The following is an 18064-nucleotide window of genomic DNA, read 5'->3' as shown; positions in this document are numbered from 1 at the left end:
TAACCTAACCTAACCTAACCCAACCCAGCTTAACCTGACCTAACCCCGCATCCAGTTGGGAAGTTGGGAAACAAAATCTATCTTTCAGTATATTGAGCAAGATTTATTAATGTTGCACACAAAAAAAACACATACAGGCGTACACTTAGTGATATCACAAATCGACTGGGTATGGTAAGATTGCCCGCTAAAGAAACGGCAATAAAGGAAATAAATACCATGTTATGTGCTGGAGGTGGGGCAGGAGTTAGCTCTGTAGCTAGAGTGAGGAGTAGTTGGAAGAAATTCAGGGTGCTGTTGCCTCTCCTGTTGCACTACACATCCATCTAACCATTGTCATTTCCATATGTGTGAGCCTTCAAGTATCCTCTTCCTTTATTGCCCAGGTATTACTACCATACACCATTACACTCCTAACACTTAATGCATGCAAGGATCCCTTAGCAAGGAGGGAGAGCCCTTTCAATGTTAGGAGAGGCAACAGCTCCCTGAATTCCCTCGAACTATTGTACTCCCCACTTCAGTCACAGAGCTAGCTGGAGCCCCACCTCCAGCACATAACATGTCCCCCAAATAACAAATCTCCTTCACACACTCAAGGGACTCTCCAGCAAGATAAGTCCCTTCACGCATGCCAATCTCTTCATGCTATCCCCAACACACCACACACATGCAAACAGCACCACATCACAGTCCTCCTCTCTAATACCATTATTTCTCTTATGTACCACCATATCATTAACCCGTTCCATGCTGAGTGTTCGGGAGGCTGTGTGACCCACAGTGCAAGCCATTTTCAACTTTTTTTTTTTTTTTTTTTCATGACTAGATCTGAAAAGTGGTCAAAATAAGCCTAGTTATAGTAAAAGTGCTCACTTTGGCTGTTTTCCGCCTGGAATCAGATGTTTTGGTCCAGCACGCCCAAAATGCATCAGATGGCTACTTTCAGATACTGCCAGTGGCTGATGTGGATCAATAATCCAATTTGGTGTGGAGTGGGTGGATGCACGTAGTACTGTACTTATGAAAACGCAACCTGGTTTACATAATGCAGCCACGGTCGAAACTATGATGATGGGAAGTAAGGTTTCCGTGTTAATTTTACGTATTTTCATAGTTTTTTTTTTTTTTTTTTTTTATATTGGTATAAAGAACTATAAACACTCGCATAAGGCACAAAAAACACTCATGCTGCACACAGTCACATTAGTTACCAGGTATATCACACATTTCTTACATTATTTTCCTTACATTAATTGATTTTATGATTTACTTCTATTTGCTTGCATTTACTCATATTACCATCATTATGTACGCAATTTATGCATCATGATCAGTTAGTTCATCACATGGAAGTTCTCCAACTTCGACTGGAAGTGGTGAGTAAGCCCAATATCATTGGCATCAAACAGAAAAATTGTTGGGAAGGATTGCTGCTATAAGTTGTTTTGGCAGGAGGGAACAGGCAGATGTGGGGGTGTGGGTGTGTTGGTTGCAGAGAAATGGGTGGAATATATTATGGATGTTATGAGAGTAAGTGATAGGATACTAGTAGTGAAAATTTTGTTCGGTGGAATGATGATTGCAATTATATTGGCATATGCTTCACAGGCAGGCATGGATGAGGTAGAGAAGGTTAGATTTTGAGATTATTTAATACATGTAGTAGATGGTATGGGGGATGATGAGATATATAGTGGTTTTGGGATGGGACTTAAATGGTCATGTGGGTGAAGCAGTTCAAGGATATGAAGGAGTACATGGGGGATGTCTGTATGGTACAAGAAATGCGGAAAGGGAAAGGATACTCGAGTTTGGGGAGACATTGAACGTGATTGTGTGCAACACACGTTTTAGGAAATGAGAGAGTAGATTGATTACATACGAGTCTTGGGGAAGTAGCAGTCAGATAAATTATTTTATGGTCAGGAGGGCTGATAGGAGGTTAGTCAGGGATGTTAATGTTATAGGAAGTGAGGAGCGTGTGCAGCAGCACAAATTATTAATATGTGACATGGTGCTTAAAGAACGATTGATGAAAATGAGAACTTATGTACCTAAGAGGAAAATATGGAAGCTGGAAAACCAAACAGTAAGGGATGTTTTCTATAACGAGATGAGGAGAGTGATGGTTGAACAAGGAGCTGTTGACAGAGGTGTCAGTGAACAGTACAGAGCCCACAAAAACAACAGAGTTGCTGATGCAGTATGCAACTGGACAAGAGGCCCACCAAGACATAAAGTAACTTGGTTAAGCAACGTTGGGTCTGGTTAGTACTTGGATGGGTGACCGCCTGGGAACACCAGATGCTGTTGGCATCCCTATGTGTCAAGTGGGGTTGGTGGAGGATTGGTGCCCCTCCCTGTAAAAACAATTAACTCTAAGCCCTTGGCCACTCCATTTGGGATACATGGCGTCTGGCAATGGATAGATGGATGGTGGTGGGATGAGGGTGTAGAAGCTGCAGTTAAGGAGAATAGAAGGCTTTTCCGGGAATGGAAGAAGGGTGATAACAAGGATGAATACTTGGCTGCCAAACGTAGGACTAGAAGAGAGGTATACAGGGTGAAGTCTGAGTCACAGAGACTTTTGCTTGGTACAGTAACCTAAATCATGTGGAAAGTAAAAATATGATATTTAAGGTGGCAAAGCAGGTGAAGAGGGATAATCGGGATGTTATAGGTGAGCAGTGTGTAAAGAATTATGAAGGAAGGGTAATGGTGAACAGTGGGGATATTTAAGATGTATGGAGAGAGAGAGCATTATAGCCAGTTGTTGAATGAGGAGTTTGACTGGAACAGGAAAGGTTTGGAGCCAGCAGATCTAGTGTTTGACCCTTGGCCTTTGATTGACACTGCTACTGTGAGTGAGGCAGTAGGCAGGATGTGGGTGGGGAAGGCAGCAGGTGTGCCTGGGTTCAAGGTTGACTGCTGAAATGTTGAAGGCCTCAGGAAATATAGGAGTTAGGTTAGTCACGGACCTGATAAATATGATTATATATGTGTGTGTTGTCTCAGATGATTGGCTGAAGAGTGTAATTGTAAATGTGTACAAAAGGTAGAGTGATGCCCTGGAAAGAGGAAATTATAGAGGTATAAACCTTTACATCAGATAATGAAGGTGATGGAGAGAGTTCTAGAAGGAATGGTTAAAGAAAGAGTGAATATTGATGAGATGCAGTTTGGGTTTATGCCAGGCAGGGGGACAACTGATGCTATATTCATTGTTCGACAGCTTCAGGAAAAATAAACAGGAAAGAAAAGGGAACTGTTCTTTGTTTTATTGATTTGAAGAAGGCCTTTGACAGAGTCCCTAGAGAGGTGGTGAGGTGAGCAATTAGAAAGCTTGGGATGGAGGAGTGGCTGGTTAGGGTGGTTATGGCCATGTATGTGGGTGCTTACACCCAGGTAAGAGTCAATGGAGACTTGTGTGATGAGTTTTCCGTGAATGTTGGTGTGCATCAGGGATCAGTTTTGAGTCCCTTGGTGTTTATCATTGTACTTGAAGCCCTCTCACACGACTTCAGAAATGGACTCCCGTGGGAGATGTTGTATGATGATGATTTGGTGTTGATTGCAGAGAATGAAAGGGAGACAGAGGAAAGATTTAGGAAGTGGAGAGATGGTATGGTGCACAAGGGCTTAAGAGTAAATGCAGATAAAACAAAAGTGATGGTGGTAGTGTGAAAGAAGAGGGAGAGCAGCCATGTGCAGTTTGCCACGAGGGCGTGGGAAGTAATTACATCTTGTGCAGTGTTTGTGATAAGTGGGTGCATAAGAGATGTAGTGGTATTAGAGGTAGACTGCGAGATAATGCTGATTTTATGTGTGCGGTTTATATGGGAGATTAGGTGGAGATTTTCAGGCATGAAAGGACTGAACTTGCTGGTGAGTCTTATGAGTATGTGGAAGAGTTTTGTGTTTTGGGAGACATGTTATGTGCTGGAGGTGGGGCTGGAGCTAGCTCTGTGGCTAGGGTGAGAAGTGGTTGGAAGAAGTTCAGGGAACTGTTGCATCTTCTGACATTGAAAGGGTTCTCCCTATGTGCTGAGGGGTCTTTGTGTGCAGCATGTGTTAGGAGTGTAATGCTGTATAGTAGTGAGACCTGGGCAGTAAAGGAAGAGGATATTCGCAGGCCAAAACGTACAGAAATGACAATGATTAGGTGGATGTGCAGTATGTCCCAGCGTGCAAGGCCTTGGGGGACTGGGTTTACGATGGAAGAGTTGAGAGGTAGGATGGGACTGGAATGTATTGGTGTTGTGATGAGGAGAAGTAGATTGATGTGGTTTGGGCATGTGGAGAGGATGGGGGATGATAACTGGGTGTAGAAAGTGAGACGCGTTAATATTGGGGGTGGGGTTGCAAGGGGTAGATGGAAAACGACGTAGGATGAGGTCATTGTGACCTCAGGGTTAAGGTACTGAACAGGGAGGCTGCTATAGATCATGCAGCATAGAGAGCCATCATAAGGTGACCAAGGCCTATGCATGCATGCATGCTGGAGCCCTCAAAAATGAAACGAAACGAAAAATAAAATGATCGTGGCATGACCCAGATTTGCATCAGATGACTACTTTCAGAAACTGTCAGCAGCTGATGTGGATAGAAGTCCATTTTGGTGTGGAGTGGATGGATTTATGAAGTACTTGTAGCATGGAAGCACATCCTGGTATATCTATTGCAGCCACAGTTGAAACTATAATGATAGGAAGTTGGGGTTTCATGCTATTAATACGTACTTTCATATGATTTTTTTTTTTTTTTTTTTTTATAAGGCATGAGAGGGGAGGAGGGATGTCTGTCATCCAATTTTGTGTCACACTTTTAAGGGCAGACTTAAATATTTACATGCAAATGTGAGGAAAACTGTGTCATAATACAGGTACTGTATATACGGACTCAGCAGTTTAGGGTACTGTGAGTTAGTCTGTATATATACGGACTCAGCAATTTTGACACTAATGGTTTGTTCAAATATATATATATATATATATATATATATATATATATATATATATATATATATATATGGAGGCAACGCGGAACAGGTTAAAAAAATACAGTAAGTCTATCTCACATGGTGGTTACATATCTTGGCCGCCTTTTGGAAATGAGTTTTTGGGAATACTATAAAAGAGACACATAAAAAGGGTCTTTCACAGATGTTATTGCGGTATGTAATGGCTTAAAAGCCCTTTGTAATGCCCCAAAGCATCACCAGACACTAAAATTTACTTAAATAAAGTGTATTTTTGGATAGTTTAACAAAAAATTGTATTAAATTATCCCAAAACATATCCTGTCGTAGGCTGTGATCAGATGATTTACCGACCTGTAAAAATGGGGCCAGCAAAGTTGAATACTGTACTGTGAAAGATGAAGGCTTACTGTTTATAGTAAACAATCAGGAAGAAGAATTTAGTTGGTATCATAATACATTTCTGCTGCTAGGTGTTTAATTACTCATGCCAGCAGATTTGTATAATTAGCTACAGTAAGTGTGTATTGAAAGAGGGTAAGAAAGGAAACCTGATGTTAACCATAAATAGTTACAGTAGTGGTGTAGATACCTAGGTAGTAAAGGGCTGTTGGCTGAAGTAGCATGAGATTGAAGCCAGACTGTGACAGGGAACAGTTTGGGGATTTAAACATAATTAAAACAGTCTTAAATTATGTTTCACAAAGCTCCGGTATATAAAACACCTTAGTTAATATCATTAAATAAATTATCTTCCACAAAGCTTGTTGCTATACAAAACACCTTAGTCAAGATCATTGTTAGTCATGAATGGTGTAGCCCCAGCATTTAATGTTTATAGCTAGTGGATATTATTAGCTTCCAAATTGTGACATGTGAAGATGTGTAGTGCCATCTGTTGCACATAAGAGGACTGCTGAGCCTGAGGGAACTGTGTCAGTTCTTTGGCCAGTGTCAGATAGATTACTTTAAAAAGACAAAGAAAAGCTTGTCATGATAGTAGCATACTGTAATTTAGGTTAGGTTAGGTTTATATACACAAGATCAGAAAAGCACCATAGAGGAGGGCTCATGGTAACTCAAGAAGATTCCCATATTTTCATGTGTCCTTTTAAATGCAGTGTGTTCAGGCATTTCAGAATGAACACTCTCTCTCTCTCTCTCTCTCTCTCTCTCTCTCTCAGAACAGTTTGTGGGCATTTGGCCTGTGGTTCCTCATCGCATACATAAAAACATATAATACTGTATAAAAGTATTTACTATGGATAAAATAGAAAATGATGCCCACAAGCAATATATGGTAACCATCATTATGAAAGCAAGGCTACCATCATGGATGTCAGGATCATGTGGTAGGGCTTTTTGCAGTATCCATTGTTTATAGCATCAGATTTTTTCACATGGAACATTCACCACTACTGTTTTGATTGAGTGTACAGTGCCCTCGCATAGTGAACGAGTTTATGGGTGGCAAACGAACTCGTTCACAGTGAATTTGTTCACTGTGAACAACATATATTATCTTATGGGAACAATAGCATATGGGTGGCACCGCTCCCTCAAAGTCAACTTTTTGAGCCGTAGAGATATACTAAAGGGCACATTTCAAACTCATGCAGCACAGGTACATAAAATATAAAACACATGGTTATTTGCCTTAACTGGAGCAGATGGCAGTCCTGATTGGCTTGAATACAGGTGTTTCCGAGGCAGCGAGATACACTTGAGGTGTCCCCGCCACATCAGCTTCCACTGCCTCCTTCCTGTCACAAGTCTCGCCCTCATCACTTGACAAAACCACTTCTCCACGTGGCTGTACCTCATTCATCTCTCCCATAAAACCTTCAGAGTCCAGAGATGCACCACTGACATCACATCATCATTGTCTTCTCCAAGAAGTGTAGCGGACAATGTAGAGGCAACTGGCTCCTGTTGCTCTTGAGTTCGGTAGTAGCGTGTTATGAGTGTTTGTTTTCTTCTGTTGACTTCCTTATTGTGCCTTTCAGTGTAATAACGGAAAGTGGTTTCTACTCCACTGAGCATGTCATGTGTCCTAAGGTACCGTAGCTGGTTTCACTTACCTTGACCTCTTCTCTGAGAACATCCACTGCCACTAGCATTTTACTGATCTTCAACGTAGGCAGATCTTTTTCCTCCATTGGATTCTGCTCAACAGGCTGCTCAGATCTGGCCTCTTGTGCATCATCTACGGGGAGGGGGGTCATTCAATATGGGAGAAAGCGGTTATGGCCTAATTTTTCCCATGATTTCGTTCACTCTGGATTCAACTCGTTCATTATGATTTTGTGGACCTGATTACCCCCTGCTGGTTCACTAGGCAAATCGTTTACTCTAAATGCATTCACTGTGCGAGGGCACGGTACTTAGTTTTGTGAACTAATTTGTTGACTTAAAAAGAAACAGGGTAGACCTTCAACTTTTACCAATCATGGGGTTGGTTTAAACTGTAATGTACTGTAGTTTATGCATTGTCATTTAAACTATTTGTCAGCTTATCAGATAATTCAAGACTTAATGAGTGTGTAGGTAATCATCACTTCATTATTGAAATTTAGGTGTATTGCTTACAGTGCCATTCGTATTTGTATATGACTCAAATAGCTATCCCTATTTTTTGCATTACCATAGTCACATCCAGACTTTAAAGTCAAAGGCACCATGAACTGTTTGTTTATTTATTTATTTATTTATTTATTTATTTATTTTTTTGTTCCATCCATCCATCCATCATCCAATTTTTTGTTAATGGCTGTATTATTGTCCTTTTTCAGATCATTCGCATCCAATCTCCAAATGGCACCAAGAGAGTGGAAGTTAAACCTACAGAATCAACAAAGTCACTGTTTGAAAAGGTGCATGAAGCATTTGAACTACCCTCATTCCGCTTCGCATTATACCTTAGCCGGGACAAAAAGAATGAGGTTGTATCTTCACCCAGGAAGACCTTAAAGGGAAGCAAGCTGAACCATGGAGATATGCTCTTCCTTCACATGTTAGATGATGGAGGTGAGGTTTGTCATTGCACTTAACAGGGAATAGTACCACATACTCCCTCCACAGATCCTTGGAATGACATATGACACTGGATCACATGCAAGACGTAAGGAGGTGTTGCCTTCCTATACTCCCAGTCCATCATGTATGTGACAGGTCAGCTCTGGAACTGTCTCCCTCTGTTTGCTTTTCCTGCTGCGTATGATCTCCAGCCTTTCAAACGCAGTGTGTCCAGGCATCTCAAAATGATTGGATCTTGAATTAGGCTCTCAGTTATCTAGTTTTTGTTTTTTCTTGGAGGGAACAGTTTGCAAGCCCCTGGCCTTTGGTTTGTTCTTGCATTAAAAAAAAAAAAAGTACTAAGGACAATTGCTAAATAACTTTTGGCGATAAAAAGATGTGCATATTGGCCTGGGAGGAAGGTAGAGTCCCGGAGGATTGGAAGTCAGGTATAATTATTCCCTTGTACAAAGGAAAAGGGGAAAAAGAAGTGTGTGGTAATCATAGGGGCATTTGTCTTCTTAGTATAATAGGAAAAGTGTATGGTAGGATACTTATAGACAGAGTTAGAGAAAGAACAGAGAAATTAGTTGGAGAAGAACAGGGAGGCTTTAGGAAGGGAAGAGGTTGTGTAGATCAGATATTCATTCTTAGATCTTTAGTGGAAAAGTTTCTAGAGAAGGGAAAGAAGTTGTATGCGGCGTTCATGGATTTGGAGAAAGCATATGACAGGGTGGATAGACAAGGATTGTGGAAAGTGTTAAGAATATATGGAGTAGATGGGAAGTTGTTGAATGCTGTGAAAAGTATGTACGATGGTGCGAAGGCTGCAGTGTGTGTGGATGGTGAACTAAGTGAATTTTTCTCTTTGAAAGTTGGTTTGAAACAGGGATGTGTCATGTCTCCATGGTTGTTCAATCTGTACATGGATGGGGTAATAAAAGAGGTACAAGGTAGGGTAGTGGATGTTGGAGTGGCCCTGGTGAGAGAGGATAGTGTTTGGAAACTCCCTGTATTGTTGTTTGCAGATGATACTGTTTTGTTGAGTGAAGACGAAGGGGAGCTGCAAGGCTTGGTGGATGAGTTTGAGAGAGTGTGTAAGAAACAGAATCTAAAGGTGAATGTAGGGAAGAGTAAAGTGATGGTCTTTGAGAGAGGTGAAGTTAGTGAATGTACAGCGAGGTTGGATGGTGAGGAATTGGAAAATGTGAGTATGTTTAAGTACTTGGGTAGTGTGATGAGTAAGGATGGAGGTTTGGAGGGTGAAGTGCTTGAAAGGGTACAGCAGGGAAGAAAGGTTGCTGGTTCTTTGAAAGCAGTGATAAGAAACAGGGAAGTGAGCATGGAAGTGAAAAAGTTACTACATGACAGTATTGTGATACCAACTCTAACGTATGGAAGTGAAGCTTGGACATTGTTGGAAGGACACAAGTCAAGAGTGAGAGCAGTGGAAATGAGTTATTTAAGAGGAGCCTGTGGAGTCACATGGAGAGACAGGCTGACGAATGAGGATATAAAGGAGCGTTGTGGTGTGGATGTGGATGTGATAGGAAGCGTTATGAGGAACACACTGATGTGGTTTGGCCATTTGGAGAGGATGGAGGGTGAAAGACTGACGAAGAGAGTGTATGTGAGTGAGGTGGAGGGGGGAAGGGGGAGGGGGAGGCCGAGGATGAGATGGAGGGATGGGGTGGAGAGGTATATGAGAGAGGGGGGTGTGAGTTGGGAGCAGGGCAGTGAAATGGCGGGGGACAGGGCGACTTGGAGGCGATTTGTTTGTGGCCACCCTAAACGGGGTTGAGGCGTCTGGCAATAGATAGATAGATAGATAGATAAAAAGAACCTCTTTCCCTACTCCACAAACATTATATGTATGAGATCAGTATTGTCCTGTGCCACCCTGGTGCAAACCCCCATCCTACCTAACGTACTTGCATACATGCATCATCTAATCCTGTGTTGCCCCGTGAGGAGCTTTGGAGCCTGGGGCTAGGCAAGGTGGTCCTGACATTTAAGTTAAGAGTGACTAGCCTCACTCATCCTTGACTGGCATTTGTGAGCAGTAAACCCCAACCACCCCTTGGATATAAACCTACACAGGCTCAATCTGACTGGAGCACCTTAATTACCCACTAAACCACCAGGCACCATAGGTTGGTGATATGGTTACCACCCAGCATAGTAAATGGTTTCCTTGTGTACAGGAAATACCCACAGCAGTACCTTGCAAACCGTACAGAACAGTGCACTGTACATCACCACTGACTGCTCCTAATGTTGCAAATACAACACGTCAATCAGAACACTTTCTTCTTTGAAGGATTCCTCTGAATCCTTGAAAGGAGAAAGTAGAATTCACCTAGCTCTGCTTTGATTTGATCATCATCCACCACTCCTCAGTTACCAATGTAAATTTGGGTTGGATGGAATCACAGACAGCATGTTCCCTGCTTGTAGAATAGGTACACTCCATTTCGTTTTCGTTTTTAAAGGCTCAAATATGCTTGCATGTGTCGGCCTTGGTCCGTATAATACATATAATTGAGCACTTCACAGGACACACCACACTAACAGGCAGGCAGAGCATCAGCAGCGAAGGGAACCTATGGAGCAACCTTAGAGGGACAGTACCTTACCGGCAGTTGATGGGTCTGCTCAGTCAGACAGACCAAGTACAGTAGTACAGAGCAACAGCTGACTTAACCAGTACCATTCCCACAGCTCACACATTGAAATGAGTCCTCTCTGTTAAGAGAGTATCTTGACATGAGAGGCACATAGTTGTATATAGCAATCTTTGCTCAACACGCATCATCCCTCTTATTGTATGATGAAAGAAAAGCATTTGAGAGCCGAATGCTAATTTTTTATTTTTTTATTTTTATTTTTTTTTTATGTGACTGACTCTGGGCATAGGCTTCACAGCCTGCTTTCAAGGCCCAGTAGTCCTCTTATGCACCACACACCTCTACATGTCACCACTTCGGTGCTAACACCCACCGTCCATACTGAATACATGCTAGGGCTGTCTCACACAGGACTGGTGTATTGGTATTAGCAGGGGTATTTTTACGACATGTTGGCGGGTCTTCTGGTAGATCAGTAAAGTCTGATTTTATGAAATTCAAATCCTTAAACTGTTCCCTGCCCCAGCGGGATTTGAACCCGGGTCTGTCAGGACTGCAGCCCAACTCTTTACCCACCAGAATGTGCTGTTGGCCAAGTCCAAGATTTAGGCTATATCTTGATACGCTGAAGTTTCATATTGATAGCTTAAGCCGTTCATGCGATATATAATGATGCTGAAGGAGGGCAATAAAAACTAGTTGACCCATGGCAGCTATTTGGTGACCCTGACCTTGACCCCGAGTGCCTATTTGTGAACTCCTCCAAGATATTGGCCATATCTTGATACCCCTGAAGGTTTTGTGTTGATTACTCATGCCGATCATAAGATATAATGATGCCAAAGGCGGGTGGTAAAAACTAGTTGGCCCTATCTGTCTATCTGTCTATTGCCAAACACCTTAATCCCATATGGGGTGGCCACAAACAAATCACCTCCACATCACCCTGTCCCCCGCCATTTCAATGCCCTGCTCCCAATTCACCCCCCCCTCTCTCAAATACCTCTCCAGTCTCCACTCCATCTCTCTATCTCATCCTTGGCCTTCCTTTCCCTCTCTCCCCCTCCACCTCACTCACATACACTCACCTCATCAGTCTCTCACTCTCCATCCTCTCCACATGGCCAAACCACCTCAGTGTGCTTCTCCTGACACTTCCTATTACATCCTCATCCACACCACAACGCTCCTTCACTTTCTTATTTGTCAATCTGTCTCTCCATGTGACTCCACAGGCTTCTCTCAGATAACTCATTTCCACTGCTCTCACTCTTGACTTGTGTCCCTCCAACAATGTCCAAGCTTCACTTCCATATGTTAGAGTTGGTATCACAATACTGTCATGTAATATCTTTTTCACTTCCATGCTCACTTCCCTGTTTCTTATCACCACCTTCAAGAAACCAGCAACCTTTCTTCCTTATTGTACTGTTTCAAGCACTTCACCCTCCAAACTTCTATCCTTATTCATCACACTACTCAAGTACATAAATGCACTCAATTTTCAATTTCTTCATCATCCAACCTCACTGTAAAAAAAACATAATTTCACTTCTCCCGACAATTATCTTTAAATTCTGTTGCGTACATAGTCTCCCAAACTCATCCACCAAGCCTTGCAGCTCCCCTTCGTCTTCACTTAACAACACAGTATAATCTGCAAACAGCAATACAGGGAGTTTCCAAACACTTCCCTCTCTCATTAGGGCCACTCCAACATCCACTACCCTACCTTGTACCTCTTTTATAACTCCATCTATATACAGATTAAACAACCATTGAGACATGACACATCCCTGTTTCAACCCAACCTTCAAGTAGAAAAACTCACTCAGTTCACTATCCACATGCACTGCAGCCTTTGCACCATTATACATACTCTTGACAGCATTCAACAACTTCCCATCTACTCCATATATTCTTAGTACATTCCGCAATCCTTGTCTATCCACCCTGTCATATGCTTTCTCCAAATCCATGAAGGCCGCATACAACTTCTTTCCCTTCTCTAGAAACTTTTCCACTAAATATCTAACAATATCTGATCTGCACAACCTCTTTCCTTCCTAAAGCCTCCCTGTTCTCCTCCAACTAATTCCTCTGTTATTTCCCTAACTCTGTCAATAAGTATCCTACTGTATACTTTTCTTGTTACACTAAGAAGACAAATGCCCCTATGATTACCACACTTCTTTTTCCCCTATCCCCATTGTACAAGGGAATAATTATACCTGACTTCCAATCCTCCAGGACTCTACCTTCCTCCCAGGCCAATTTGCACATCTTCCAAATCCATTCTATTACTATCTCTCCCCCATGCTTCAGAATTTCACCACACACTCCATCAATTCCTGGGGCTTTACCCATTTTGACTTTCTTCATTGCTTTCACAACTTCCATCCTACTGATTCCTTCCTGTCTTCTTACCTTCCTTCTTCTCCCAGCCATTCCCCAGCCACTTATACTCGCATTACTTTCATTCTCTATGTTCAACAATTCATTAAAGTGTTCTCTCCGTCTGCTCTCTTTTTCACCCTTCTCAACTAGTAATTTATCATTTTTAACCTTCACTCCCCTGCTAACTTCATTGCCACCCTGCCTAACTCTCTTTACCTCTTTCCAGAACATATTCATACATTCCCTCCACTTGACACTGAAATTCCTTCCAAATTCCTCATCCACTCTCTTCTTACTCTCTCATACTAATCTTTTCACCTCTCTCTTCCTTTCTGCATATAACTCTCCCTTCCGTTTCTCAGCTTCTTCCACGCCCCTGTTTCTCATCCATTCATTAAATGCATTTTTCTTTTGTGCCACAGCCTGTTTCACCTCTTCATTCCACCATGCTGTTATTGCACCCCCTTTCGTCTTCTCTTCACCCCACACACCACCTCACATGCTGCACATAGTTCTTTTGTGAATATCTTGCACACACCTTCCATATCCCCCATCTGTTCCAATTCATATTTACCCAATCTTTCCTCCACTTCTCTCATATTCTGCTTTTTCTCATCCTCTTGTAACCTTTCCACTCTCTTTACAGATACTCCTTCCTCCCCTTGTGCCCTTCTATTTCTTCATTTTACTTTGACCTTGATTCTGACCATCACCAAGTGGTGGTCAGAAAGTCCACTCACCCAACCTCTATATGCTCTTGCATCCATTACACATCTTCGCAGCCTTTCATCCACTCGCACATAATCAGTCATTGCCTTCTTTTCACTCAGTTCACCATCCACCCTTCTCATAACGTCCCATGTATACCTGTGGATCATCTTGTTCCTTAAGAGGGTATTGGCTATCACCAACCCCCTCCTGGCACAAATGTCCACTAAAGCACTGCCATTCTCATCTATCACAGCAGGCACACCCCACTCACCAACTATTCCATCCACCTTCACATTCCATACTTTTCCATTCATTTCACCAGTCAAAAGCACTCTCATTCCTTTCAAACTTTTCCATGCACACTTCCACATTTGTCCAGAACTTTTCTCTCACTCTGCTTGCATGATCTTGCATTGGCACATACATACACACAACCTGGGGTTGTGCAGTGAGTGGGACCTGTGCTGTGTCTGTCCCCATTTATTAATACTGAAGATGACAAAACAAAAAAGGTTTCAAAGCAAGCCTGGGGACAGTAAATCACCCATGGGGATGAGGGTGGGTTCATGGAATGTGGGAAGTTTGAGGGGAAGAGCAGGGGAAGTCGTTGAGGCATTCAGTAGGAGGTGGGTGGATGTGGCGTGTTTGCAGGAAGGCCTGTACAGGGGTGGATCAGCCAGAAAGATTGTTGGGAAGGACTGTTGCTATAAGTTGTTTTGGCAGGGGGGGACACGAATATGGAGGTGTTGGTGTGATGGTTGTGGAGAAATGGGTGGAATATGTTATGAATGTTTTGAGAGTAAGCGATAGGATATTGGTAGTGAAAATTCTGTTGGGAAGAAAGATAGCTGTGATTATATCGGCATATGCTCCACAGGCAGGATTGGATGAATCAGAGAAAGATAGATTTTGGGATGATTTAATACGTGTATTGGGTGGTATGCGGGATGATGAGATAGTGATTTTGGGAGGGGACTTAAATGGTCATGTAGGTGAAGCAGCACAAGGTTATGAAGGAGTGCATGGAGGATGTGCATATGGTCTAAGGAATGCAGAAGGGGAAAGGATACTCGAGTTTGGGGAGGCAGTGGACATGATTGTGTGCAACACATATTTTAGGAAAAGAGACAGTAGGTTAATTACGTATGAGTCTGGGGGAAATAGCAGTCAGATAGATTATTTTCTGGTTAGGAGGGCCGATAGGAGGTTAGTAAGGGATGTTAAAGTTATAGGAAGTGAGGAGTGTGTGCAGCAGCACAAACTATTGATTTGTGATATGGTGCTTAAAGAACAAGTGATGAAAAAGAGGACTTATGTACCTAGGAGGAAAATATGGAAGCTGAAAAACCAAGTAGTAAGGGATGCCTTCTATAGCGAGTTGAGGAGAGTGGTGGCTGAACAGGGAGCTGTAGACAGAGGCGTTAATGAACAGTACAGAGCCCTCAAGAACAATTTCTTGAGAGTTACTTATGTAACATGCGGCTGGACAAGAGGACCACCAAGACATAAAGTAACTTGGTGGTGGGATGAGGGTGTAGAAGCTGCAATTAAGGAGAAAAGAAGGCTTTTCTGGGAATGGAAGAAGGGTGGTAGCAAAGAGGAATATTTGGCTGCCAAGCGTAGGGCTAGGAGAGAGGTATACAGGGCAAAGTCTGAGTCACAGAGACAATTACTTGATAACCTAAATCATGGGGAAAGGAAAAATATATTTAGGGTGGCAGGTCAGGTGAAGAGGGATATTCGGTATATCATAGGTGAGCAGTGTGTGAAGAGTGATGAAGGAAAGGTAGTGGTGAACAGTGAGGATATTAAAGATGCATGGAGAGAGCATTATAACCGGTTGTTGAATGAGGAGTTTGACTGGGACAGGGAAGGTTTGGAGCCAGCAGATCCAGTGTCTGGCCCTTGACCTTTGATTGATACTGCTACTGTGAGTGAGGCAATAGGCAGGATGAGGGTGGGGAAGGCAGCAGGTGTGTCTGGGTTGACTGCTGAAATGTTGAAGGCCTCAGGCGATAAAGGGGTGAGTTTAGTCACTGACCTGATAAATAGGATTATTTATGAGTGTGTTGTCCCAGATGATTGGCTGAAGAGTGTAATTGTAAATGTGTATAAAGGGAAGGGTGATGCCCTGGAAAGAGGAAATTATAGAGGTATAAAGCTTTTAGATCAGATAATGAAGGTAATGGAGAGAGTTTTAGAAGGTATGATTAGAGAAGAGTGAATATTGATGAGGTGCAGTTTGGGTTTATGCCAGGTAGGGGGACCACTGATGCCATATTCATTGTTCGACATCTTCAGGAAAAATGTATTGGTAGGAGAAGGGATCTTTATTTTGTTTTTGTTGATTTGGAAAAGGCCTTTGACAGAGTCCCTAGAGAGGTGGTGAAGTGGGCAATGAGAAAGCTTGGCTTGGAGGAGTGGCTGGTTAGGGTGGTTATGGCCATGTATGTGGGTGCTCACACCCAGGTGAGACTGAACGGAGATTTGAGTGATGAGTTTTCCGTGAATGTTGGTGTGCATCAGGGGTCAGTATTGAGTCCCATGTTGTTTATCATGGTACTTGAAGCCCTTTCACGTGACTTTAGAAACGGACTCCCGTGGGAGTTGTTGTATGCTGATGATTTGGTGTTGATTGCAGAGAATGAAAGGGAGGCGGAGGAAAGGTTTAGGAAGTGGAGAGATGGTATGGGGCAAAAGGGTTTAAGGGTAAATGCAGATAAAACAAAAGTGATGATATCTAGGGTTGGTGGCGATACTGTCAAAGACGAGGGAGAATGGCCATGTGCAGTTTGCCACAAGGGCGTGGGAAGTAATTCCATCTTGTGCGGTGTGTGTGATAAATGGGTGCATAAGAGATGTAGTGGTATCAGAGGTAGACTGCCAGATAATGCTGATTTTATGTGTACGGCGTGCCGGGGTGAGCAGGTGGAGACCATCAGACGTGAAAGGATTGAACTTGCTGGTGAATCTCTTGAGTGTGTGGAAGAGTTTTGTTATTTGGGAGACATGTTGTGTGCTGGAGGTGGGGCTGGAGCTAGCTCTGTGGCTAGGGTGTGAAGTGGTTGGAAGAAGTTCAGGGAGCTCTTGCCTCTCCTGACATTGAGAGGGCTCTCCCTACGTGCTAAGGGGTCTTTGTATGCAGCATGTGTTAGGAGTGTAATGCTGTATGGCAGTGAGACCTGGGCAGTGAAGGAGGAAGACATTCGCCGGCTTAGACGTACAGAAATGGCAATGATTAGGTGGATGTGCAGTGCGTCCCTGCGTCCAAGGCCTGGAGGGGCTGGGTTTACAGTGGAAGAGTTGAGAGGTAGGATGGGACTGGAGTGTATTGGTGTTGTGATGAGGAGAGGTAGATTGAGGTGGTTTGGACATGTGGAGAGGATGGGGGATGATAATTGGGTGAGGAAGGTGAGAAGTGTTAATATTGGGGGTGGGGTTATGAGGGGTAGACCGAGCAAGACATGGGACGAGGTCATTAAGTGTGACCTTAGGGTTAAGGGACTGAACAGGGAGGCTGCAGTGGATCGTGCAGCGTGGAGAGCCGCCATTAGGTGACCAAGGCCGGCACATGCAAGCATGTTGGAGCCTTTAAAAAACTAAACGAAACGAGTCGCCCACATTTGTAGTCCAGCTTTCAGTCTTACCCACACAATCCTTGAGCCAACTGATCCATACTGTCTTATATTCTCCTTCCATCTGTTACTCACAACAATACACACTCCTTCTTTTGCCCTGCCATTCTCACCCACTTCTGCACATTTACCCCATCCATACTCCCATTCTCTCACACTCTCACCTCTCCATTTTGTTTCAGTTAATCCACATACATCCACTTTCACACCTTCAAGCCACTGGACAATCTCTCCCTCTCTTTCACCTCATGATTCGCACCCCTTACATTTCACGTCGCCATCCGGATCATGTCCTGTGTATGATCCTTAGTTGTCATCATTTGGTCAGTCATGGTCTGAGGCTTTTTCTTCGTATTTTTAGTTAGTTGTTTTCTGGGGAGAGGCACTAACTCTCTGCCAACCCACTTGCTGTCACGTAGGGAACGTGTGTTGGTTGGTTATAAGGTTACCACCCAGCATTGCAAATGATTTCCTGGTTGACAGGATATCATTTGACTTGCCACTCGATGTAGAGTTACCCTAAAAACAGGGTACTACTATACTAAATGGGTGGATGATGGGCATCCCCATCTACCACATTTTTGGCACCCATTTTGGTGAGCTTGACCTTAACCCCGAGTGCCCATTTTTGAACTCGTCCAAGATTTTGGCCATATTTTGATACCCTGAAGATTTGATGTTGATAGTTCAAGCCATTC

The 18064-nt window shown here is 43.1% G+C and overlaps 1 protein-coding gene across 1 annotated transcript in view; it reads left to right on the top strand.

The window, feature by feature from the left end:
- Npl4 (nuclear protein localization 4) overlaps window positions 1-18064 on the top strand; it is a 204879-nt gene that overhangs the window by 1600 nt on the left and 185215 nt on the right. Inside the window, exon 2 of the mRNA XM_080283672.1 lies at window positions 7774-8008. Coding sequence (XP_080139798.1) covers window positions 7774-8008 — 235 coding nt within the window. The remainder of the gene's footprint in view (window positions 1-7773; window positions 8009-18064) is intronic.

The sequence above is a fragment of the Coenobita brevimanus genome, chromosome 98, assembly GCF_032717465.1.
Source record: "Coenobita brevimanus isolate Jiangsu-jjx chromosome 98, ASM3271746v2, whole genome shotgun sequence".
NCBI lineage: Eukaryota > Metazoa > Arthropoda > Malacostraca > Decapoda > Coenobitidae > Coenobita > Coenobita brevimanus.
The sequence above is the reverse complement of the archived record's forward strand: the minus strand, read 5'-3'. Positions and strand labels throughout refer to the sequence as shown.